General features: G+C 42.3%; 1 protein-coding gene across 6 annotated transcripts in view; it reads right to left on the bottom strand.

The window, feature by feature from the left end:
• Positions 1-24872, bottom strand: part of cacna1c (calcium channel, voltage-dependent, L type, alpha 1C subunit) — a 170093-nt gene that overhangs the window by 118302 nt on the left and 26919 nt on the right. For all 6 annotated transcript variants that reach the window (XM_031859298.1, XM_031859304.1, XM_031859302.1 and 3 more), the window contains exon 2: positions 34-451. In XM_031859298.1, coding sequence (XP_031715158.1) covers positions 34-451 — 418 coding nt within the window. The remainder of the gene's footprint in view (positions 1-33; positions 452-24872) is intronic.

Below are 24872 nucleotides of genomic sequence, written 5' to 3'. Positions count from 1 at the left end.
CTGATATGGCCCTCATGGTTAGCCAAAGGATACTTCCACTCTACGATGCTGATGCAGGCCCTGCGGATGGGGTTCTTGAGTGTGAGACAGAGTAGGGCCCGTGGCGGCCTTGTGGCTGTCGTCGTTGTCTGTTTCTTGGGCTTCGAGCTATAGTGTTGTCTCTTCCTTTGCGTGGAGCTGGCCGTGGAGATGGGCCCGCCCCCTCCCGCCCCGAGCCCCGCCCCTCCGCCCGATGCGGGGTTGCCTATTATCTTCGCCTGCCGCGCAGCGTCGATGGCCGCCTGCCAGCTCAGGGCCGCCCCCGGTGTGGCGATGTGCTCCGGGGCCAGGCCCACCACGCCCACCCCGTGGTTGACCCCGCCCCCTCCTCCGCCATGGTCGCCGCCGCCGCCACTGAGCTCGTTGGTAAGGACGGGGGGAGGGAGGGGGGGAGGGGGAGAGTAGTCAGAGCCTGAAGTGAGGGGAAGCAGGAAGGGAAAAGAGAGGAGAAAGAAAAAGTTAGCAAACAACACAAGTTTACTGTCAGTAAGCGCTTTAATCACGGTCAGGTGATTCACTTGGGGTTGATATAGTGTTTCAATTCTACCACAGTTTCAAGGGTGTTTGCACTGTCTACAGATCAGTTAGTGAGCCCCGTATATTTTTCAGACACTGAAGTCTCTCCCTGTAGGTTAGACGATGACTAATATACTCCCATCTGTCAAGCAAGTACAACAGACTAACTGTGTGCTGTTTAGTCCCTCAGCATATTGTGTAGGTTAAGCAGTCCAATGATAATTATATCTCACAACTCTTTAAAAAAAAATAAAGCTTGAAAAGAAAATCTAACAAAAAAGAATATCCCTACTGTTGATGGTACACTTCCTGCTATTCTTTGCCTTGTCTAAATTGTAAAGCATTACAAGAGGAAAGTATTGTAAATATTGTTTAACTGCCTTACTACTTTGTAACGTGTGGACTACAAAAACTATACACATCTTCATGCGATCACTAAATCTTTAATCTATAAGGTTAAACATTATGTATAAGAGCCATTTGAAATCGTTTATCACATTTTTCAATAACCACATCGTATTTAAAATGCTGCTGAAGTCCAAACGTCCCAAGTGTCGGCTCGGGTTGCCCAGTTAGGAATGCCCCTCACGCACCCGGTGCGTGGTGTAATAATTGATGACACGCCAGCGGGGACTGTGGTCTAAGAGGAGTCATGGTTTGGCATCAGTTATAGGCTAACCATTAGTACCTCAGTGTGGAAGTTTTATAAACTTCCACCTTCTCCTCCCCACTCGTTCTACCACACTGCGAGCAACATGGTGTTCAGCCCACGATTGTCTCTGCAACATTAATTGTCCACAATTTTTTTTCTAAGGAAATATTCTGCTCCAATCCATATTCATTGGCGTACAGCCTTTCAAAAACAACTGTTTTCACTGCGTTCAAAACTGGGTTCAGCCTACTCTATTGCATACACCTGTAGAAATGTTGTAGCGCCCTATCTACCGGCCAATCCGGTGGATCAGGAGAGAACCACACTGACTGTTGAACCCGCTATTTCAGAAAGAGGAGGTGGTTGGCAGGCGGGGGCCGGGAGAACGTGACGAGGTGGAAGTGAGTCAGGAGCAGCTGATGGGTTTAGATCAGAGTGGGGAGCAGCGGCTTTCCACAGCAACAGCTGAGACAGCATATGTCGATGTGGAATTCTATTGAGTACATTAACCAAATAAATTGATTCTAGTTAATCTGGCAGCGACTAGCGAGGGCAGCGATGTTTAGTAGTCGACTAATTGCGCACATCTATAATACTAGTAAGGTATAATGACAGGGGTTCTTGAGTCAAACGTACATAGTGCGTAGTGGAAAAGAGGAATTTCAGAGACAAATGAGACAGAATTTCAATAATCTCAGTGAGATTACATACTTGTGTCACCCAGACAAACTGTAGGGAATTGTAAATCAGAGAGAGCGGATTATCCATACTGTATGCTTAGCCAGATTAAAGACGGTCATAATATCCTCTCAGCCCGTCTTTCCCTCTGACATCTGAACAAGGATTCCACAAATGCGTACACCATATCGTAGATTACACGCTCTGTGAAACCATGTGTCCTATTCAGGTTGAAGACAATGCACAATTGTGTTACCGTCGTGTCAACAATTGTTATCAAAGCAAAACTTCCAAACATACATGACATTTGAAATGTTCCCGAGAACGGAGAACAACTGATTTATGGAAACTACAGTACATTTCTGAAACTATGAAGTCCAAGCTACTGATTTCATCAAAACCAAAGGGAATTCAAAAATGTTGCACACAGTTCTGTAACCTCATGCAGGAAACACACCAAGCATCGTTGAAGTGCGGCTCGCCACAATAATTGCATGTTCATGTTTCTGGCGGGAGGAAATCCTTCAAAACAAAAGGTTGTCATGTCACAGGACTCTGTTTAATGATTGGCTGCAAGTATTCTCTGGCCACAATTTGCCTATTATCCCCAATTTCTTTGGTTTGGACACATTTCACCGCAGAATCAAACGCCCACGGCTCGCTGAGCTCTTTCTAAAGACATTGCATGAAGGCTCACTGCTTTTGGGAGAAAAAGAATGCAACACTTTAAAACCCCTGTAAAGTGATTCCAACCTAAGCTGTCACAACAGAGATAAGGAGAGAGAGAAAACATGAGAAGAGATGTGCAGAGGTGAAAGAGAAGAGGCGAGAGAGACTTTTCCAGTACAATTACAGGGTACAATATCTGCTAAAAATCACATCCCTCTCACTTCAGAGCTATACGTCTCTACATATGAACTCATAGGCCTGAGGGTGCATGAAATCAGATCCTGAGGAGTTGTACGAATGTCACATACACACACACAAACACACACACACATCCCAGTAGCATTTACCTTCACATGCTGTGTGTTTGCAGTAACATGAAGTTACCTGTACTGTAAAATGTATCATCTCAAAAGTAATGGTGTGATCTAAGGCAGAAATATACTTGCAATATAGTGCTGTTACTTTTCTGCTTGGTAAGTTACTTGGAAAATGTAGCATATTAACAAATTTCTTTCTAATTACTCATTTAAAAAAAAATTGCATTACTTCACAGATTACTCTATAGTTACATGAATAATTGAGGACTACTATTCCTCACTTCACACCCATGCATTGCATCTTATGCCTCTAACTCAACATGTGCAATGGTGAAAGAAGTATTCAGAAGTCCAAGTAGCTGTGCCACTATTTAAATATACTCTATTACAAGTAACGGTGCTGCATCCAAACTGTCACCGTAATAAGACCAGGTTTTTATCAGCAAAATGTACTTCAATAAGAACAGCAGAGGCCCTGTTCACAGGCACACATTTTGAGTTATTATAGTAGGAGAAGCACAGGTGTTACTAATAACATTAACGATGCCATGAAAATTAGAAAGCGAGCCAGCATGCACAAACAGGGGAACCTTGAAACCAAAGCCTGGAATGGAATGCTCATTAAAAAAAAAAAAATGCCTTTCATAAAGAAGAATGACATATCATATTCGTTGTATGAATTATTGAATTATTGTTACCGGTGTATTCATGTGCAGCATTTCAATTTGAATGTAACTTGTGCAGTTGAACTAATTTCAGTAGCTTAATATAGTTTTTTTCCAGTAGTTTAATCTATAATAGTACATGCAGGACATGTTTATCATATGTATCAAATGTAACAATTTTTTTTGGCATTATTGGTTGAAACTTTTGATCTAAAAGCAAATAATGCTACTAATGTTACAAAATGAGTCTCTGGAATGCAGTGAAGTAACAGAAGTCTGCAGCATGATGCAAATAAGTGCACGAACCTCAACATTGCAATTAAATACAGTATGCATGAGGAACCATACAGTATAACGTTATTTCCATAATCCCAGGGAGCAGACGCAGCGCTCCAGAAGCAAAAAGTGATGCAACAAACATAACAACTTGCTAGTCTCTTATCCTAACACCGCAGAACGTGTAAAAGGGACAAATTAGATACCAGAGAGTATCTATCTCTTTCGGCGGAGGCTAGTAGCTGACAACACGCCGCAGGACGAGTTCCTGATGGTGCGCCGTGCTCCAAACTAACCATCAGGAACTCATCCTGCGCAACTAATGTGTTAGACATATGCAAGAAACAACCATTGGTGGAATTAACAACTGTAAAGCAACCGATCAATTTAAACTGCAACCTTTTACACTATTGATAGATGATAAATGATAATGTTACTCTTAATATTGATTAATTTGAGGGTACCTTCAGGCTCCTCAAGCACCTGCCCACGTGTGCAGCCAGCCTGCTGCTCATGTGACCATAAGGGCACCTTGACCTGCCTGGACCTCATTTTCATCAAATAGCAATATCATTTTATTTTTACTTGAGTAGCCTACCTGAATCCTAATGTTGGTTCATACGCTCCGCTTTTTAGAATTTAATGTGAGTTGTTTTATTGCTATTGCGGTTCCCTGATTTTACTACCGGGGATTTTTTTTTTTTTCATTTACGTTCTGTGCCAAGCACATTGTAATATTTGTTTTAAAAAGTGCTATGTAAATAAACTTTATTCTTTCTATTACAGCTAAAATAAAACTGGAACACCCCAAAGGCAGTCTTAAAACAAATGCACTGACTCAACAACAACACCAGATATGTCTGCAAATATTTAGGAGCAGTGTGCTTTTAATGCAGCAAAAAATGCCCAAGGAGGTGTTCTTTACATTCATCAGCGGTGAAGTCACTTGGTATCAGATGCAGCTGTGCCTTATGGGAAATACCACTGTGGCTTTAATTTGGAGCATTCTCATTACTTGGATGGAATTATATTTTCCCCATTTTCTCTAAACTTTGGGATTGCTTTTAGAGGGTTTCTGTGATTTCAAAGGCAGAGTACCTAGAAGTCTAAAGCAAACTATAGCTTTTATCATACATACACACATTCGGGCTCTGCATAATTCCCAGATAATTCTCTATGCTGGAAAATATCTTCCTCTTTCTTTCCACCATGGACTCCAATGTGTGTTAATATCTGCTTCCCAACTGCTCTAGCACATCATCATCTCTCTCTTTTGCTCACTATCTCACACAAACACACACAGACACAGACACACACATAATCGCTTTCGGCATATTGTACTCCTGCGTGATCAGTTTATCTCACACTGCCTGCCCCTCTCAAAGGGTGTACCCCACGGAGAGAGAGAGAGAGAGAGAGAGAGAGAGAGAGAGAGAGAGAGAGAGAGAGAGAGAGAGAGAGAGAGCGTGTGTGTGTGTGTGTGTGTGTGCTGCATGAGTGAGAGGATTAGAGGAGAGTAAAACTTTAATAATACTGAGCTCACTAATCTGTCTGTCTGACCGCATGTCTCTCTGTGTGTCTGTCCTGCACATGTCATGTTGTGTGTGTTGTGTATGTGTGTGTGTGTGTGTGTGTGTGTGGTGTTGTATGATAGACCGTGTGATGATGTGAGTGACTGTAATTCCATTAGCAGCGCTTTTATTCTTTTATTCTGCAGGGGGGGGGGGATGGCAGCCTGCAGGAAATACGATTCTGATTGAAGGGAAGAAGGAGGAGAAAGGATGGAAAAAGAAAAGGAAAGAGGATGAGGGAGGCGGTATGAAGAAGAGAGAGAGAGAGGTGGATGTGAGAGGGATGGTAAAAGGATTGAGAGACACACAGAAGGGGGGGGGAATACAGACAAGGAAAAGAATAGGGAACAAGAGGAAAGGATTCAAATCTAGGAGGAACTGAATGAAGAGGGAAATAGGGAAGATGAGTAAGGAGGGCTAGGGTGCTTAACCACGAGTGACAGGACTTAATACAGTAATTTCTCCATCCATCATATGACTTTGCAGCCAAGAATATTTCACACTAATTCACTCTTGTAGTATTACCATCAATGCAGTCAATTGTGTTACGACAGACAAAGGTTTACACAGTGCTTCAGACAATCAATGACTGTTACGGTACTTCAGCTAATGGTTGTAACCTATCAATCAATGCTATCAGTTCTACATATACAGTAGGTCTAATAGTATGAATACACATTACTGTTATCAAAGCAATGCAGTCAATGGCTACACTAGTGTGACAACACACAATAACTGTAAAAGTAAAAGGTTAATTGTAATGAATGAACGTTTTACACACCCCAGTATATGGAGATTTATGGTATGCATTTTATGATTAGTATGCCTTATTTTATTCTATTTTTATGCATTTTCATTCGCACTTATGTTTAAAAAAAAAAAATAGATATTTTTTTTATTTGAACATTTCACAGCAGACGTTGAAACATGTCATAGGAGCACGGGTGTTAGCCTGATATTCAGCATTGGATTTTTACCTGATGATTTGTGGTGTTGTATTCAACGAGTTGAACCAATAAGAGTTGGGCGTTTATATGTGCACATTACGTGGTGCTCCAGATGTCGTGACAAAGGCCTATAATCCATTCCAACAATGGTTCCCAGCAGGTATGGGCTTACAAGGCTCGACTATGACAACAACAACCAGGAACAGTTGCACAAACTCAATAAAGAAAGAAAATGAGGAAATGTCAGACCATTCAATTTCCATAACAAAAAGGTCTCATTATAACGGATACATTGTTCTCTGTCTTGCATGCATTTTCTATAAATCTTACTAAGGCAGAAATCTCCTCATTAAAGAGCCAACTTAACACATTACCTTCGGACAACCAAGTCGAGTCCGGGTTCCTCAGCTGATTTTTGTCAAACAAATGATCCACATAGTGTAAAGACAGTGGGCATTCACTCTCACCGAACTTGAAGTGAACCTAATTGAGCCGAACTTCAGTGTGAACTGAACTGCAGACTGTAATGAGCTGTTATCTACTTAATGATAAAGAGTGGGGTCAGATGCTATCGCTGCAACTCCAAGCACTCTGCCGTAAAATGTCATCGGTACTCACACACACACACACACACACACACACACACACACACACACACACACACACACACCAAGAGTATGCCACAAGTTGTCCTATTTGATATTGCTGACCAACAAAATACAGTTCCAGTATAAAAATCATCACCAAGGGATTTTAAAAAGTCCTTTGCCGCTCTGCTCATTTAATTGGCTCTACCAGATAACGGACAGTGAAGGGGACCAATCAGATTATCCCACCCCAAATCACTCCCTCACATCATCTCCTCTATTTGCCCTTCTCCTTCTCTCCTTCTCTCCCTCTTTCTTCACTCACGTCCGCCTCATTGCTCGCTCTCTCCCGCCGTCTGCTTCTCCTTCTCCTCCGCTCGTCCCAACAGGGATCTATTTGGGTGGACGGTGATGATGTAATTATCAGTCAATTAACTGATGATGACACCTGATCAGACGCTAATTAATGGGGGATGCACACAGGCAGCCACACACACTAAGGGGCCCACACTCTGCGGCAGCTCTAATTCAAAATATAAAAAAGGAAAATATCGTATTAACGGCCTGACTGAGGTCCAGAAAATTGGGCCCAACCAATGGTCTTTTTTCCCAGCGCGTTTGGGTCCCACACACTGATCCATTCACACACAGCAGTCCTGTCGTCTGCCATCCCAGCTGAATCATCGTTATTTTTGAACGATGCCCTCCTTCTGCTACTGTAACCTCTTTTCCCTCCCCTCCCCTCTAGTTCTGCAACTTCTTTATCCTCCTCTTCTTCCTCCTCATCGGTGTGAAACCCTTCATCCACCTCTCCCTCCCATCGCTTCCTCTCTCTCTCTCCCCTCTACATCTTTTTTCCTCATCGTCCCTCCATACCAACATACTTACCCCTTCTCATCTTTATCCCTCTTTTCTCTCTCATATATATTGCTGTCACTCCCTCCATTGGCTCTCCAGCAGCGGACAAGTTCATTTTCAGCCACGCACCCTTTTTCCTTTCCTCCATCAATCTACCCCTCCTCATCTCCCCATTTTTCTTGATCTCTCTTGCTTCGCCGCTTCTCACTCTTTTCCCCATCACTCCCCTTTCTGTCATTTTCTAACAGCCGACAATTATTCTCCTTCTTATTCTCCTCTATTATCTATTTAGCCGGAAAGAAGCAGCTAGTCCATCGCCAGTCTGACGCACAATACCACTGCTTCGTTACAAACGCTTTCAGACTCTGATTTAGACTAGAATAATAAACATAAAACGGCATAATGGAGGTGAACTCTTGTTCCATTATTTTGCATAAAAATGATTGCCACTGCTTCCATGTGTCGCATTGCTCGTTTGACATCCCATCATGCTTAACCCTCATCATCATTGTCCTCGTAAATACCGGTTGTAAGCCTCATACTATTTTTATTCAATTTATGTGTCACCCATTCAGTCACATTGTATGCACAGATCCAGAAGCAGTCTAAAAGGCTTGTCTGTATCGGTCGTGTACATGTGCATGAATCTTTGTAGGCTGCGTACCCCGTGTGTCCCTCTGCATATGTGTGGGTGTCTCTCATTCGTCTCTCTCTCGCTTTGTCCATATGTGCCCATTATCCGGCCGAGTGAGCACACCACACAGACGCACCTGCTCCACACAACGCGCACAAATACGCGCACACACACATAAGCTCACACCACACACTTGCACATATATACACCTGCTCCCCTTTAATGACAAGACACACACACACCTGCTCCCCATTGATCTATGACCCCTCCCAACAGACAGTTACAGTATGCGCTGACAGAGACGTGCCTACACGCACAAAATCCACACAGCGTGAGCAGGACGAGTGTGAAATTTACAAGGAAAACACGTGAAGCAGCCAATCGCATGCTTGGGATCGGACCAAAGAGGTAAACAAACATGACAACCAAGTGTACTGAAAACGTGTCATATTGTACAGAATATTTAATCTTAATAGACAAAAGCCTGTTGTCAGGGGAAATTCCTGCTTGTTTGCTGCACATTGAAAATAGAGTGCTTCTCATTTATCTGAATACCACAAAGCGGTAAACACACCGAGGTTGTTTATCCTATTTTGCCCCGTCAACAAAAATATGGGATAGCACGGCAGATTTACTTTTTTTGTTAGGAATAAGGCCATTCTAACAACGAAATAGCCAAAGGTATTCGTGGTGCTCAACAGTCTCTTTTTTTCCGCTGTCATTGCACTTTTCATTGCTAGTAGCGTTGGTTAAAAGAACCCTATCATATATGGATTTATTCATTAAACTGTAACATACTATCTGAGGTGGAAATTGAAGTGGAGGGGAAATGAAAGGAAGTGCACGCACCCTCCTCCACACATAAGATAGATACTACAGAAACATGTCAAGGGAATATGTGTGTATTCAGCAGCACATTGCTCACTGTCATCTGGACTTTCTAGTTTATTACAGCTCTCAATGAGAGTTTATTTTCACATGAAACGCAGGAGCTTCAGGAAATTAATCAGAGTAGCTCAAAGGGACTGTTTCATGTAGATAATTGTCATTTATCCCTATTCAAGTGACAATTGCTATAACAATGACTTGTGGTACGGTACATCCTCGGAGGGCTAACTTTGAGCCAAAGATAAGACTGCATGGTTTTAAGCTGTTAAATACTTTGGAAGTCAAGTCAGACCACCCTCTTGGCTGGCTAGTTGAATAGTCTGAGCCAAATCCAACAAGGTCTTATTTTTTTCCCGACATGTCATTTATTTATTTTCTTTGCCTGAGACCAAAACAACATCTGAATATGATTCTGAAGTTGGATATTGGAAGTTTGATATCATCTGAAACAGGCGGCGTATGATTACTGATTACTGTTGAGGACAATTAATCTGATTTCAAATCCCTCAGCACTGAAAATGCACATTTAAGTAGTTAAGTAACTGTCTCGTCCCAACCCTTTCTCCTTGAAATGTCCTGTTTGCATGCGTTCAATTAGTTTGGAGAATTGTGATTGTGGTGAGGGGAGTGGTCTCTTTTATGTTGATTTTTTTTAAACCCAGACCAAAAAAAAACACATGCAACAGTCGAGTACACTTCAAGTCTTCGAACCCACCATTACAAACAGCTAAGGACCAAAGATTCTCCAAGTGACATAGAGTATAAGCCACTGCATGAACAAATGGATAACTGCAGCGACACGGATTCCCTCGTTGCTGTTACAGTACTATTACAGTAATTACAGTACTTTATTGTACAAAAAAACGACTGGGACATAATACATAATCACCTTTAGATAATACTAATAGAGGGAATGTATCAAATAGCTGACAAATAGCCATAAACTTAGTCACTCTGTTTTGATTTAGTGCCAGAGTCGGCATCAGCATCCTTCCTTGAAACATAAGGAGCGGTGAAAGACAGGAGGAATGACTGCTGGGGAGAAGGAAAAACAAAAGAAGATAAGAAAAAACAAAGAACTTGTAGAAAAAATAGAAAAAGTCAAAGTGAGCATGAGGAGGAGGAAAGAAGGGCAAAAAGTGACATACAGGTTGTGTGGTTGAGGAGAAGGAGGAGATGCAAGAGGAGGAGGAAGGCTTGTTCACACCGCGCCTCCATGCCGACCTTCCACAGACACATATTCACACACAGTGCAGGCAGCAGATATTAATAACTCCTTATTAATATTCATCTGCAGTGGAGAGATGTGAGGCCAGAGTAACCCAGATACAAACCGTCTCCCTACCTGTCTCTCTCTTTTCGCGGCGTTTCTTACATCTAATGCTCATGATCTCCATTAGCCATTTGGCTGTCACTTTCATCCGATTTGCTGTGATTGAAGTAGCATAAAAGGCTTCTGTTTCTGCACCATGACGGCACCCTGAGCTATGAAGACTGTGGGAGAGGCAGGCCATCAACAAAGTGTTTCCTTAACTCCCCAGACTTTGGCTGACATGCAGTATTTGTTTGAGACTGGGTCCAGAGGGGACATGCATTGTTTGTTAATCCATTTCAAATGTTGCTTTCATTTCGCCACACTCTCCGGTCTCTCTCTTCTCCATGCTTCTATTCAATCCGTTCCCTTCTCTTTCTGTTCCGTCTTTGTCCTCTTGTCCTTCTCGCTCTCTCCGTCTCCGCATCTGCCCTTTAGATCAGTAAGGGGCACAATGGGCTCCCATAATGTACAGCACACGCCATTCAAACAACGCTTTCATGCAAAGTGCCTTCGGGTAAAGTCGTTGCATATATTTTCTGTATGTGTAGTCCCACTGAATGGAACTCCTAACCTTGCCAAGGACATTACAATGCAAGACCAACTGAGCTGCACATGAGCGCCTGTGGTATATAATCCAACAGTGTCTGGAATACTTAAGTGGGATGTAGCCTCCATACATTTATATAATACAATATACAATAGTTTTTGACATTTTGTGATTCCCAGCTTTCTTGAGACCATCTAAACTGTCTATGAGCATATAGTAACACATGTGTATCATTTTGTAAATGTCCTAATTCAAATTAAATTATTTGTACCTTACCATCATACAAGAAGCAGTCTGCCTCTTCAGATCATACTGTTAAATGCTTCCGCATGTTCCATACATGTGCACATGGGAAGACATTGGCAAATCAACAATCTTTCCCACTTCCCGGTTTTCTACCCGCTCTACAAGAAATCATTTGTCGACAAAAGTAACCTTTAAACACAAGACATTGCCACTTTTAATACTTTTTTATATTTCTGGATCCGATCGAATCTCCAGCCAGACTTTTCAAAATATCACCAGCCAGCATCCAAACGCTGATCGATGTCTGCTTTGGCTGCTAACGCTGCCATTTTGGCAGCAAACCAAACAATTCAATCGCTCATTTCCTCAAGTCGTCTTGTAAAAACATACCCCTTGACGGTAAAATATGGAAAATCGAGCCTGAGACCTTTCCGATCTCCCAGTTTCTCTGGGCGATCCTGGCATTCCTGTTGAGTGCACTTTGACTAAACTTTCCCTGTGGATAGGTTACCATGGCAAAGGCACTTGGCTGAACATTGCCACCAGCGGCCTGTTTTTACAACTAAAAATTGACCTCATCTAACGACCGGAAAAAAAAAAAAATGCTCTTTTATAGAGAAGTGTTTCTCTGGATATACAGTAGGTGTGTGACCTGCACACGAGCTAACCTTTAAAGAACTAGAGCACAGCATATTTTCAATTACTTTAGTCACACTAAGACACAGACAAATCATGTCCAAAATCCCTCCTGTTACAGTTCCTACATAGCACATTTTAGTCATAAATCGGTCGCTCTTCACTGTTGTATCCCTTAAAGTAGAAGGCAAGAATCAAAACTGAAGGAAACATCAATGCTCTCGAGGTTGTTTCTTTGCTTTTCTGCTCTGTTGGCGAGTTTACGGTCGTTGCCAAGCGTTCCAGCTGGACCCACCGACCTCACTCTCTAGAAAAGACATCAAAAAACGAGCAAAGCATGTTTCCACCAACTGGTGCAGCTGCCCCAGGGCCGACAAGAGGTTAAAGTAGAGTGTGAAGGGCGTGGCTTGTCGCACTTAAAAAAATGCAAGTGCGAGTGTGCAGTGTGAGGCTGTATTAATGTGAAGCAGAGCATTGAAGAAAATGGAGTAAACATTCTTAAAGCTATACTTTCCCTGGATAAAAAGAAGAAACAGATTTAACCCAGAGCAAGAGTACAATGTGTTAAGTTAGGGAAGAGCCTTTGTTGATTTTTAATATAGCCTCACTTACAAGAAAAGACCCCCGATGTTTCTGATGTGCTGATGCTTTGATCCCTGCTGAAACATTAGTTGTGCTCTGCATTCTAATGTAATGTAAGAAACTAATTATAGACCCGCAGCAGCCATGTCCACATATGCTTCTGGATGCCACAAACAAGACTGACAGCGCGTTTCCATGCGTAATATGTATTTTTTTCTCAGCTTGTTATGATGTTAGCCATACTGACTTTGTATATTGCATGTAACATGTTTGGCTGCCTTAACTGTTGGCAGATGGCAAAATTAAATGAAAATAAAGTGTTTATAATGCCGTTTGAAAGGGAGATTCATATTTATTTGGGGAATATTCAAACATTAATGTGCTTTGATACACAAAACTGGGATTTCTTTCATTTTATCTCAACGGCGTCCTATGGGAAGCTTTTTCAAGTCAAAAGTCTAAAAATGAATATTCCACAGCATCACCGCTATTTGTAATTACAGATGAGTTTGATTGTTTTTCACAGTCTTACACGGATATACATTTACAAACAAAGTGTAAATGAATGTAGTGAGCTGGTTTGGGATGCAAGAGGTCAGACTGCCAAACTTTAACAGGCCTCAACGGAGGAGCCCAACATAGCCACTTGTTTAACACAAATAATAAACAACAATCATAATCAAGCATCTTATAAAAGGATGTAAAACACTAATGAAAACATGACTTTACTGACTGAACCTTACTTTAAGAAGTACTATCACGACCTCCGCTAACATCTTGCAAGATTTGTCATTTATCAGGAGCTCATCTGATCAGAACACAGTGTTCAGTTCTCAGTATTGAGTCTTTGCCCTTTAGCGGCTATCGTGACCTAAACCATCCCCTCTGAGGTGATTATACTGAAAATCCAAAACAACCAAATTCCTTGTATTACATTCTCCTCACATTTTCCACGCCCCCGCTTAAATGACTCGCAATTTCTCACACTTTCACTCATGTCAGGCTATCCGAAATTGAGGTCAGTACAGACGCTGGGCCTCGAGATTAGCCGTCAGGTCCTAGGTTATCCTCTCAAAACATCATGTCCTTTAGTATTTGTTATGTGTGAAGTTTTATTCCAGCTTGTTCATTATATTGCTGTGTTACTGCCATCATGATACAGTCACAACCGCTCTGCGTGAATGCACCGATTAAACGTCCAATTACAGTGCTATAAATAAACCATGTCTTAGTGACAGCACCTAATTCTGAGGGAACAAGGACAAAAAATGCACATTCAATTATTTGTTTTGAAGCATTTTTTGAGATTTTAAAACAGGATTGGATTTGAAGGTATAGCATCATTACACAAGACAGTATTAAAAGTGTTTGCATGATCTAGAAGCTCTTAAGAAAAGAAGAAGAAAATAAAAAACTGCACATTTAGGCAGCTTGAATTGTGAAATTCACTAAGGAAAGAAGATGAAGGCCGGACATCATAAGTGTTGTAAAATGGTTAATAACTTAATGTGCTGCTGCTAAAGTCATTAAGAAGACGCCATCGAATTTCTCCTGAAACACTCGAGATTAGCAGCAGATGCGTCATAAATACAAATGGCCCTGAAACTATAAATGAAAATGCAATTAACCACCATTAACAGTCCTTCAATAAAACCTTCATCAACAGAGAAGAGGGGAGTCAAGGTGACGCCATTTTACTGTTGAGTCAATAAGTGTCCTCACAGGAGCTACAGATACATTATGTGTGTGTGTGTGTGTGTGTGTGTGTGTAATTGTTCTCAGAGGAGCAGATATATACGGACCCAGAGACAAGTTGTGGTCTGACGTACAACACATTAGGGAGCCATGAAATGAAGCACGTGTTGTAATATCTTTGCGCGCTTCAAAGCGAAGACGACACACAGTGCATGTCTCCGCGCTCTAACCGTCCTCCAAGTGTTGTTTAGAACCGTAAATTGTGCGTGCACATCCGTGAGCACGCCTGTGATTAATTGGCGAGACTACAAAGCAATAAAACGCTAATGAATGTGCTCTCAAAGTTTAGCTCGACAGTCTGGCATCGCCACAGACTCAGAGGGAGCAGTTGGTCTATGACTCAGGCCCTACCCACCCTGCACATCCCCCTCCGGCAGACGTGGGGCCAGGGGAGCAAGGGTTTAAGTTGTGCAACAGACAGTCAGGTATAATAAAAAAAGGAACTTCTGAAAAAGGCTTTTTAAAAGGAACAGGGCGACAATATGACTGCAGTCTTACTTGATCCTCAAACGTCAGATAGTGGATGTTTCTGAAGATGATAAATACTATTGGGAGTACTACTGATCAAATACACAACAATCCTATTTGAATTCTTTGACACTCTCTTACAGCTTTCTTACTTAAACCTTTCATTTACTAACTGTTTGTTTGGGGATTTATTAATGAATATGAAGCCATTGCATGGTCTTGGTCCAGGTTAACTAGAGGTTACACACTACCAAATTGTCTTCAGCTACAGACAGAAACCTGCTGTCCATACACCTACAGTGGGTCGAATAAATGGTGCTTTTGCTGTCAGGAGCTTCTTTTATATCACTTCTTAAAACTCTTCATATTGCTTTATATACTCCTCATTTAGATCGTTATGTCTTATGACTTGGTTTTACTGATATTGCAGTTTGCTGCTTTTCAATCTGTAAATGTTTTATGTGAAGCCCTTTTTTAATGACATAAGTTTGTACAACTTCAACACTGGGATCAGCCCGAAACTGACCCGTCAAATAAAATACACATTATCTAACCACGTTCACAACGCTTGACAAACACACACTGTCACTGAACATTGAGTGGCAGCAGAGCGGACAATGTAAATGATTGCAAAAACAGATAAAAAGTGTATAACCATATATTGATAAGGGTCTCAAAAGCGCTGTATCATACACAATATACTTCAAGGTACATAGTCACATTTTTAATCTATGAATGTGCAATTTAGTTGGTTGTTTATGCTGATTACTATGGTAAAGTGGTAGAGTGATCTTCATCTACAATCATTTAAAATCCAATATAAAAATGTATAAAAATATATGATGTTTTTTTACTCTACATTAGCTGGATTTTTACCAGTGATTGATGTGTATTTCAACAAATCCTGACAAAGTAGAGCCGACACATGACAACTCTCATGTGAAATTACTCAACAAAGATTAGCAAAATGTTTGACTGACAAATACAAAGCGTCTAACAGTTTTATTTTAGTTTTTTTTTGCAGATTTATAGTTCTGAGGCTTAACGGGTGTTGAGTTTTCACAGCTCAGCCCCTCCCTGGTCTTTATACCCCCCCCCCCCCCCCCACCCTACTGGGACATGTGGGGCCTGGGCAACAGAAGAAGAAATCAAACGCCCCTTTGATGAGCGTTTGGCTGGAGAGAGAAAAAGGCATGTGTGTATGTGTGTGTGTGTTTACGGATATAAATACATCAGAGAGCATTGAATTGGAGCACAAAGGGCACTCTGCGACACACAGTCGCATACCACCCACATTTATACTCACACAGGAAAACTGGTAGTAATGACACAACAAAATACAAGATGATTGGAAGGATTAGGGATGAGGAGGAAAGACAGGAGAGGAGAGGACATATGTTGAGTGGGTGGACAAGCAGGGATGGCAGGGAAGGGGGTACGACTGGCAAAAATCACACACACACACACACACACAATCGCACATGCAAGTCTCTCTGCCATCTGCAGTGCTCGACACCTTGCCAGTCGTCCCATCCAACCGAACCTCACTAATCCTTTTTATCCCAGATTTTTTTCCCTGTGTGTTTCTCCTCAGTGTGCAGGGACCTCTCATGGCTACCATGAGCTAATGAGCTCCATTTAAATCCAGCCCCTCTGATTCTTCCTCTCGCCCAGTTCCTCGGCCCCTGGGGCCGTTCCCTGCTCTGGCCTGAAAACTGCGGCGCGGCAGCGGCCATTTTGGCTCATTAGAAACAAGCTGCTGAACCAACACGCATGTCTCCGTGAATCAGTATCAGACTAATGGATGACTGGTGTAGGTGTGTTTACATGAATGTGTGTTTGCGTATGTGTTGAAGCGTTTGACTAAATAGTCGTGTGCAGTGTGTGTGTGGGTCTGAGGATTCACGATTCTGTGTGTATTTGCCTGTACTGGTGTGTGTGTGTGTGTGTGTCTGTGTGTCTGTGAAGCATCACTAGCTTATGGATGAGTCATCCTCAAGCGCTCCAGTAGCATCATTTTTCTTTCGTCGCACATCTAACTTTCCATTTTTCACACTTTCTCTGATTCTCTCTCTCGTTTTGCTTTCTCTTTTTTTTCCTCTTTTTTCTCGTGTTACACGACAAACTTACAGCAGCCAAACCAAACTGGCCCCTCCTACAGTGCAATCAAAATGTTTGGTTGAGATCATGTGTGATGGTTTCTTTTATTTGCATTTTACACGGTCGTCACCTTGCCTCAATTACATTATGTATTTCTAGGACCACACACACACACACACACACACACAAACAAACACACGTGCATAATAGAAATCTATTCAACATCGTATTATTGTATTCTAAAAGAAAATGACTAATAGTTCTCTGCAGGAATAACATTTTCAACATCTTAGGAAGTATGTTTATGTGCTTTCTTGCTGAAAGTAATATAAGAATATTGATGCCTCTCTCGTGTCTATATGGTAAAAATCCAGCTAAAGGAAGCTGCCGTTAGCTTAGTTGAGCACCAGGTGAAACAGCTGGCCCTGTCCAAAGGTAAAAAGGTGATGTCATCCTGAGTTTGCTAGGCAACCAGTGACCACATTTGTTATAATTTTTCAGTTTTTCTCCTTTAAGATAAGGCTACACCTTTATTGGTCCCAAGTGGGGAAGTTCAATTTGCATAATTGGACATTTTTAGAAATCAAAGTCCAATTGTTTTTTAAATATGAGACATAAAAAACCAGAACACTAGTGATCCAGTTTCCAACTACAGATTGCACGCACATTTGTTTTGTTAATTTCTCAAAATTTCAAATGCAAAATCATACAAAAAGAAAAAGAAAATACTCAACAACAACAACAACAACAAGATAAACATACTCTTTCACCACAACACATCAAATCATCAGCTCAAAGCTGCAGTCATCTAGTGGTGATGAGACACTTTCAAAATATAATGAACTTTTTACGGTACTGTAATGTGTTTACTGCTCCACATGAAGCCTGTCATTTACTGTAAGTGTTGCTTTCTTAAACTATGAAATACCAAAGATAAATGAAAAGCACACATAGAAAATCCTGTTGAGCGGTAAAAGATGACTCACTACAATCCAGACCACATACCAGAGTCTCACGTACACACACACAGCCCGCAGGGGATCTATGCCTGTTTCAAGGAGGCTTCTGCAATCGAACAGTCCAGTTGTGGGGAGAGCAGATTGTCTTGGTATGAATATGGTCTCTTTGGAGCACTTTCAAAATACCTCCCGCCTGAAGTTGCGTGCGTGTCCCTGTTTTTTACACATTTGCATGATATTCTGGAACGTAAGAGGAAAACCACAATGTGTCTGTATGACTTGTATATGTGTGTGTGGCTCATTGGTTTCTATGTTTCAATAAACAACAAATGACTTCTTATTTACCGCTCACGTGCAAGCCCTGTAACTGTAACACACACTTACACACACACACACACACACACACACACACACACAGAACAATTGTATCTCACGACTGCCAGTACTTCTGAGTCATTAAGCTATTAGATAGCTGGCCACGGAAAGACTTCTTTCTTTCCTGCATTCCTCCTTTCATAACCAAAGGGTCTCACTGTAAACATTTAGACTGAAGTGCCATCAGCTTAGCCGTCTCACACCACGCTTTCATCACTTTGTATGGAGGCCTGTGTGTGTTTAAAGTTTACACTACTCTCTGCTTTTGCGTTCTTTCTTTCTTTCTTTCTACTTGGCATGAGTTGGGAAAATTGATAAAACACACACATGCACGTGCTAAAACATTTCCCAGAGGCATTCCTAAACTAAAGCGGTATTGCTATGACAAAGCAGCGTTTCTACTGGAATTCGACACTTCCAGTCGGAAAAACCGGGAATACTGGGAAGCCATGTGGCATTTTGAACTGGAAGTGTTCCCAGACTGCCTGCAGGAGGGGGAGAGGGGGGGGGAAATCAGGGAAAACCACAAACACAAACTACTGTGGATACTAATGGTTTGAAGAGAAGAGGAGAAAAGAGAAGAGAGCTCCAGCTACTCCCTGAGCTAAAAATCTGTTCAATAGAACTGGATAAAACTAAATTTGACAGCAATTCTTTACTTGAGTACAAAAGCGCATGAAAGTATAGAGGCTGCTGTATAACCAATAGCCCAGACTAAACTGTTGCATAAGTCTTTTTTTTACAGCATAATGGCCTTTCCATTCAAGACAATTTTTTTCCCCTTCAAGGAACACACTGTTAGATTGGTAGTTTGACCTCTGCATGCGCTGCATTTATCTGCTTCGTCTAGTCTTGTGCAAAGGCTTTAGTACGTCGACTGTGTTTCAGAAGAAGGCACAAGCTTGCTCAGCATCCTCCTGACAGGATTGTAAAGCAGTGGATGCAGGCACACACAGAGGTCAACCCTCCACCGGTCTCATCTGCTGCACAATAGTGAGCCGATCGAAGGGCTTACCGCCAAAAAAAATTGGGAATTACTCCAAGGCTTTTAAGGAAGGTTGAGACGGGGACGGGGAAGGAAAATCAAAGACTTATGCAGGGATCCTGTGTGTGTGTGTGTGTGTGTGTGTGTGTCTGTGCAGTCACCATAATTATGTAACAACATACACTAAACCTGTAGCCTCTGGCCTCTAAACCACAGCATCCTCTCCTCATATGAATAATGACCCAAGGTGCCCTAGGAAATGTCACCATGAAACTTCCCCAGTTCATTACTTACATTAAGACAGTTGTTTTTTGAAAGTTTATGTTTAAATATGCAAATAGTGCAAAATCACTTTTCCTACAAATATAGCCCAAAATCAAAAAAATGACCATTGCATGAAAAACAATGTTACAGGACTTCACTCAGCGGAACAAACTCTTGCGCTGCATGACACAAAAAAAGGCATCATTCTACAGCTTTAGACAGTGTTCCTCGACATCAAAACAGTTTTTGCTGTTTGTTCTGCTGTTAAACTGCCGGCTGCACCTCTTGTAAGGGCACTCTTACTGTGTCATGAACAAGCAGTAAATAATTAGCTTCGTTGCAGTGAGTTATCGATAATTTGTTGGGCCTTTCACGGCGACTCTCAAAAATGGACCGTGACGGCAAATAAAGGCAGAGCGAAAGAGAGAGCGGGAGAAAAGCAAAAGGAGAGAAAGAGAGAGGATGACAGACAGGTAGAAATGGAGACAAGACAGATCGGCTAGAGAACAAGCGGAAGAGCGACGGAGAGACAGAGAGACTGTAAAGAGAGACTAAGTTTAGCTCTCCCCTTAGGACTCCTCTCAGGTTCTTCTGCTCTTTCCATTGTCCTCCTCTCCTCCCTTTCTTCCTCATCTCCTCCTTTTTTCAATCCATCACAAAATAATTAACTTGCTATAAGTGAAATTAATTCCACTAATTGGGTTTACGGGTATTTTTGGACACTGGTGGAAAAAAAAGGGTGAGGAGAGAGAGAGAGACAGAGAAAGAGTCTGTGTGTGAGGGAGCGTGTGGCGGTAGGGCAGGGTGGTACCTGCTCACCCAATCATGTCACGACAGGGAGGATGTGACCTCGACAGGCAGGAAGTGAACTTGGTGAACTTCCTGACCGAATTGGAAGAAATTGAGATGTTGGGGTGGAAGGATGCTGACAATGAACAATCTCTGTTTGTGTCTTTTTGTTTCTCTTTAGATGTTTTTCGCTCCTTTCTCTTCCGTTTTCGACCCTTTTTCGCTGCTGTTAAACCCTACTCTTCCCAGTACAATGCCTCGTGCCGCATGTGATTGTGTGGATGGATTTGTAGTTAAGTGCATGTCTTTGAATATTCAAGGTCTGACAGAGAGAAAAGGCTTTCGTTCTTGAGATGATCCTTGAGTGAATAAGGAAGAGAAAATGTCAGAACAGGCTTTTCAAGTGGTTTCAAAGCTTAAGTGAAACACGAACCGACTCAAATAGCAGCTGATGTCGTCCGAGCAGATAATTTTATCTCGTCTTTCCTCTCATGTTTGACATTTAATTGATGTATTAAGGACGCAAAATTGGAACAGAAGCGCAGCAAATCATTCCAAACAGACAAGCAGATCAATGAAAAAAGGGGGACAATTATACTTGTGATCTGTGAAGGTATAAAATCCTGGCGTATGAGTCAGTTAGAGGGAATAAAAGATGTCATCTCTGTTCAGCATCATGCCTTCCCTGTGGGTATTCAACTTTGAACAATTACAGCATTTAGCTCATGCTCGTATCCCAAATGTCTCACAATGAGTTAGAAGGGACGCTTCAAGACTACTAATAAAGACGAGCTGCCGATACCACATTTAGTGCATTCACCAATCACACCAATCAAAACCAGCACAACAGAAGCTCCGAGGTGTGAATGTGAGGCACGACAATGAGCCTTTGCGCTTTGCAAACTATTCTGGGATGAATTAAAGTTGATATAAGTGCGACAATTCGACTTGAAGTCATCGACGAAGTTATTTACTATTTAGTGTTTTTGTTAGTGCACCAGATCCCCTTCATAAAACCTCTAATTTTGCTGCAGCAGGGTCTGACAGTGTGCCTTGCTCAGTCCCGGTTCTCCCATGACTCCCTTCCCTCCAGCGGTCCCAGCAATACGGCCTTGGCCCTCCAGCAGAGTGGTGTTGGTTCCCAGCGAGGAAAGCCGGATCTGGGTCCTGTATATGCGCTGACTTCCAAACCTTACATGTGACGAAGAATGTGTTTTTCTTTCTTCCAAGACTCAAGCAGAAAGTGTGACTTAACAATTCCAAATGCACCCAGCTGCTCCGCTGCCCAGGTACGACTGTAAATCTGTTCTTTGACAAGCATCCAAACAAAACTTGCTGGCTCACTTGTTAATATTCTGTAGTTCTCCCTGCATCTTGGCACAGAGGAAACGGAGAGATTGAATTGATTGAATTATGTGTATTGTTTATTTTGTTTCTCCCAGTGACCAGGTTCTGCTGGCTGACCTTGTTCAAGGGTACAAAGGGAGAGATTGAAAAATCTGCCTTTATGCTTTCACCTGGCTTCCTCAGTCCATCTTTTTTTCTCTTGATGCTTTCCGTCCCTTTAAGCTCTCTCTCTCTCTCTCTCTCTCTGATTCAGTGCAACATATGCTGCCTCTTCCCTCACACACATAGGCTAATTACAGGAGGAGAAAGGAGGGAAAAAAAATACTGAGAGAGGGTGAGTCTGAGAGAGAGGAGGTGAGAGAAAGGGTAGAGAGAGAGAGAGCGAGAGGGGTGAGGGGTCCTTGGGGTGAATTATTCATCTTACGCCATGACACCTGAGGGCAATCTACTGTTTGAGTCAGACCTGCCCGAGAGGATATTAACACCTTTGTGTGTGTGTGTGTGTGTCCTGCAGCGTATTGTCCCCTAAGCCGATCATGTGCCGCCTACATACGGAGACCATCTTAAGTGTAACCTGTGGCTGTCACTCTCACACACACACACACACACACAAACACACAAACGCTCATAGAGTCAGTAATAAGATAGGTCAGCGCAGCACACAGCGTAAATCTTACTCACACTGAGCCACAGCCATAAGCAGAGGTAGCATTAACCAGCAGGGAATAAACACACACATGAACACACACACACACACACACACACACACCTACACAATGCACACATACAAAGGACACATGATACACACAAACAGCACCTATGATCTTAAATACAACACAAGCACACACCATACTTCCATTTGCTGTAATTAGATTACTAACTGCTATCATCCTCTTTGCCTGTAATAAAGTATAATCTGCCGTCTCCACTCCGGCTGTCAGACCACTCAAACTGTTGACCGGATCACCGACATTCATCAGGCGCACTAACAGCTGAATTATTAAACACGACTATTTCTTACATCCCAAAGTTTTGGTGCGATTCGACTGAGTAAAAGGAGCAAAAAAATAAAAATAAAAAAATCTATTCTGGAGAGGCGAGAAAACTGTTCAATCGGTTGAGGTGTTTAATTGACGCTCCTGTCCAAAGTAAATTACAGTGATGAGGCGGGGTGTCAGCGACTTCCTCATGGACACTTTAGCATGTTGTGCAGCGGTTGGTGGACACATTAGCTGATGCTGGGATTGAAGCTGTCAGGGTGTACAGGACAAACACACCAGGCCACCTTGTTGCAACTATGCCAAGTCATGTGATGCAGGCTTTTATTTTGGCAAACTGTCTAAATGTTACCAAAATACGCATAAATGCTTGATTATGTGATAAAAGGCCAATTTTTAAAGGTACTAAGGTGGAGAAGAGAATTTAAAAAACACATTTAGCTACAAACAAAAAACTTTCGAAACACACACACACAGACACACACACACACACACACACACACACAGATATTAGAGACAAAGCCTAAATGCAGTGTCTTGCTGAAAGAAGACGTGAGGCTTTTTGATGTCTCTGTTTGTCTTTTGGTTTCTTTATATGCCTTCCACTTTCCCTGGCACTGAGCTTGACTTCCTGCTGAAATTAACCAGGCAGCCCAAAAATAATCCATCGCAAGAGAGAAGAGAGAAAAAAAGAGAGGGAGAGAGATGGGAGGCAGGAGAGAGGGAAAACAGAGTGTAAGAGAAGGACCAAATAGAAGGAAAGAGTAAAGCAAACGGATAGAGAGGGACAAAATAGTAAGAAAGGAGAGAGATACGTTGACAGAAATAAGTACAGGAAATAGAAAAACAAAGATTTGCAGACAGACTCTGTCCTATGTGTAAAGTTATTAGCATTCTTCTTTCCAATTGCTGCTACTTTTAATATAGTCGGTTAACTGATACGTCCGTACCGATGCACAACCAGACAAAACACAGCTGGAAAACGGCGGATTGTCACATTATAGTTTTTGCAACATAATTTGAGGAGGTCAAGTAGCTGTTCTGAGGTCTGAGCTCTCCCTCGGGGATGAGGCGAGGACCTCTGACACCTTGAAGAGGCTTGGACTGGAATATCTGCTCTTCTATCTTTCAAGAAGCCAACTGAGCCGGTTGAGATATGTCATGCCTGGATGATACCACTCTGCGGAGGTATCCAGGGCAAGTCCAACTCGGGGAGACCCCAGGGCAGACCCAGAACATGCTGCATTGAATATCTTATGCGCCCTGGGAAGGCCTCAGAATCCCTCAGGAGGAGCTGCAGGACGTGGCTGGGGAGAAGGATGTCAGGTTGTCTGGGTTACTTTGCCACTGCTACCCAGACAATGGAAAGACTGATGATACAGCTGGTTCAGCTATCACACAAAGAACGCAATATGGGCCTACAGTCTTAGTCAAAAGGCTGAAAATGGAAGACTGGATATTCTCAAGGGGACTTGGAACATTTACCGAACAAATGATATAAAATTATGAAAAGCACATAATCATCCATGTATCCAAATCATTGATTGCAAGAGCTTCAGGGGCAAAAGGTTGATACATTGTCCCCCACTAAGGTCCAGCAGAAAGCCCTCATAAGGTTTTGCTGCTGGAGACTTTAAAACCAAAGTGAAATCGGACCTCACACACCCTCACATACACGTTTTCAGGTGAATACGCAGAGCTGAATGTCACCTTGAGGGAGGAGCAGGCCAGCTTGGTCTGCCCGCATGACCACTTTCTGTTAGCCCACTGCACATTACATCCATTCTGGCCTAATAATGTATTCAGTTCACATCCGCACTTGCGAAAGCATGACGTGTCCGGCTTCCAACAATTACATCCAAAACAGTACACGCAGAATGTAAACTTTTTACGTGAGCGCACAAGGTCACAACAAACCGGCGCACACACTTATACACGTATATGCGTGGTAAGCACACACTCATATTGTTCAGTAACAATCAAACTGAGTTTTCTCATTATTAATGAATTAATCAAGGAGTAATGAATGTGGAGTGGCTCCACACGGTGCTGATTAACACAGATGATGGAGGAGCATGGGGAACACTCTGCAAGGGAGAAGCGGCCATGTTTGATTCCCACAGTGTAGCTGAGTGAGTGACAGTGTGATTGACTGTGTGTGTGTGTGTGTGTGTGTGTGTGTGTGTGTGTGTGTGTGTGTGTGTTTGTA

The sequence above is a fragment of the Anarrhichthys ocellatus genome, unplaced genomic scaffold (genome assembly GCF_004355925.1).
Source record: "Anarrhichthys ocellatus isolate YVR2014 unplaced genomic scaffold, GSC_Weel_1.0 scaffold21, whole genome shotgun sequence".
Taxonomy (NCBI): Eukaryota; Metazoa; Chordata; class Actinopteri; order Perciformes; family Anarhichadidae; genus Anarrhichthys; species Anarrhichthys ocellatus.
Note: the sequence above shows the minus strand (reverse complement) of the source record. Positions and strands in the feature narration are given on the sequence as shown.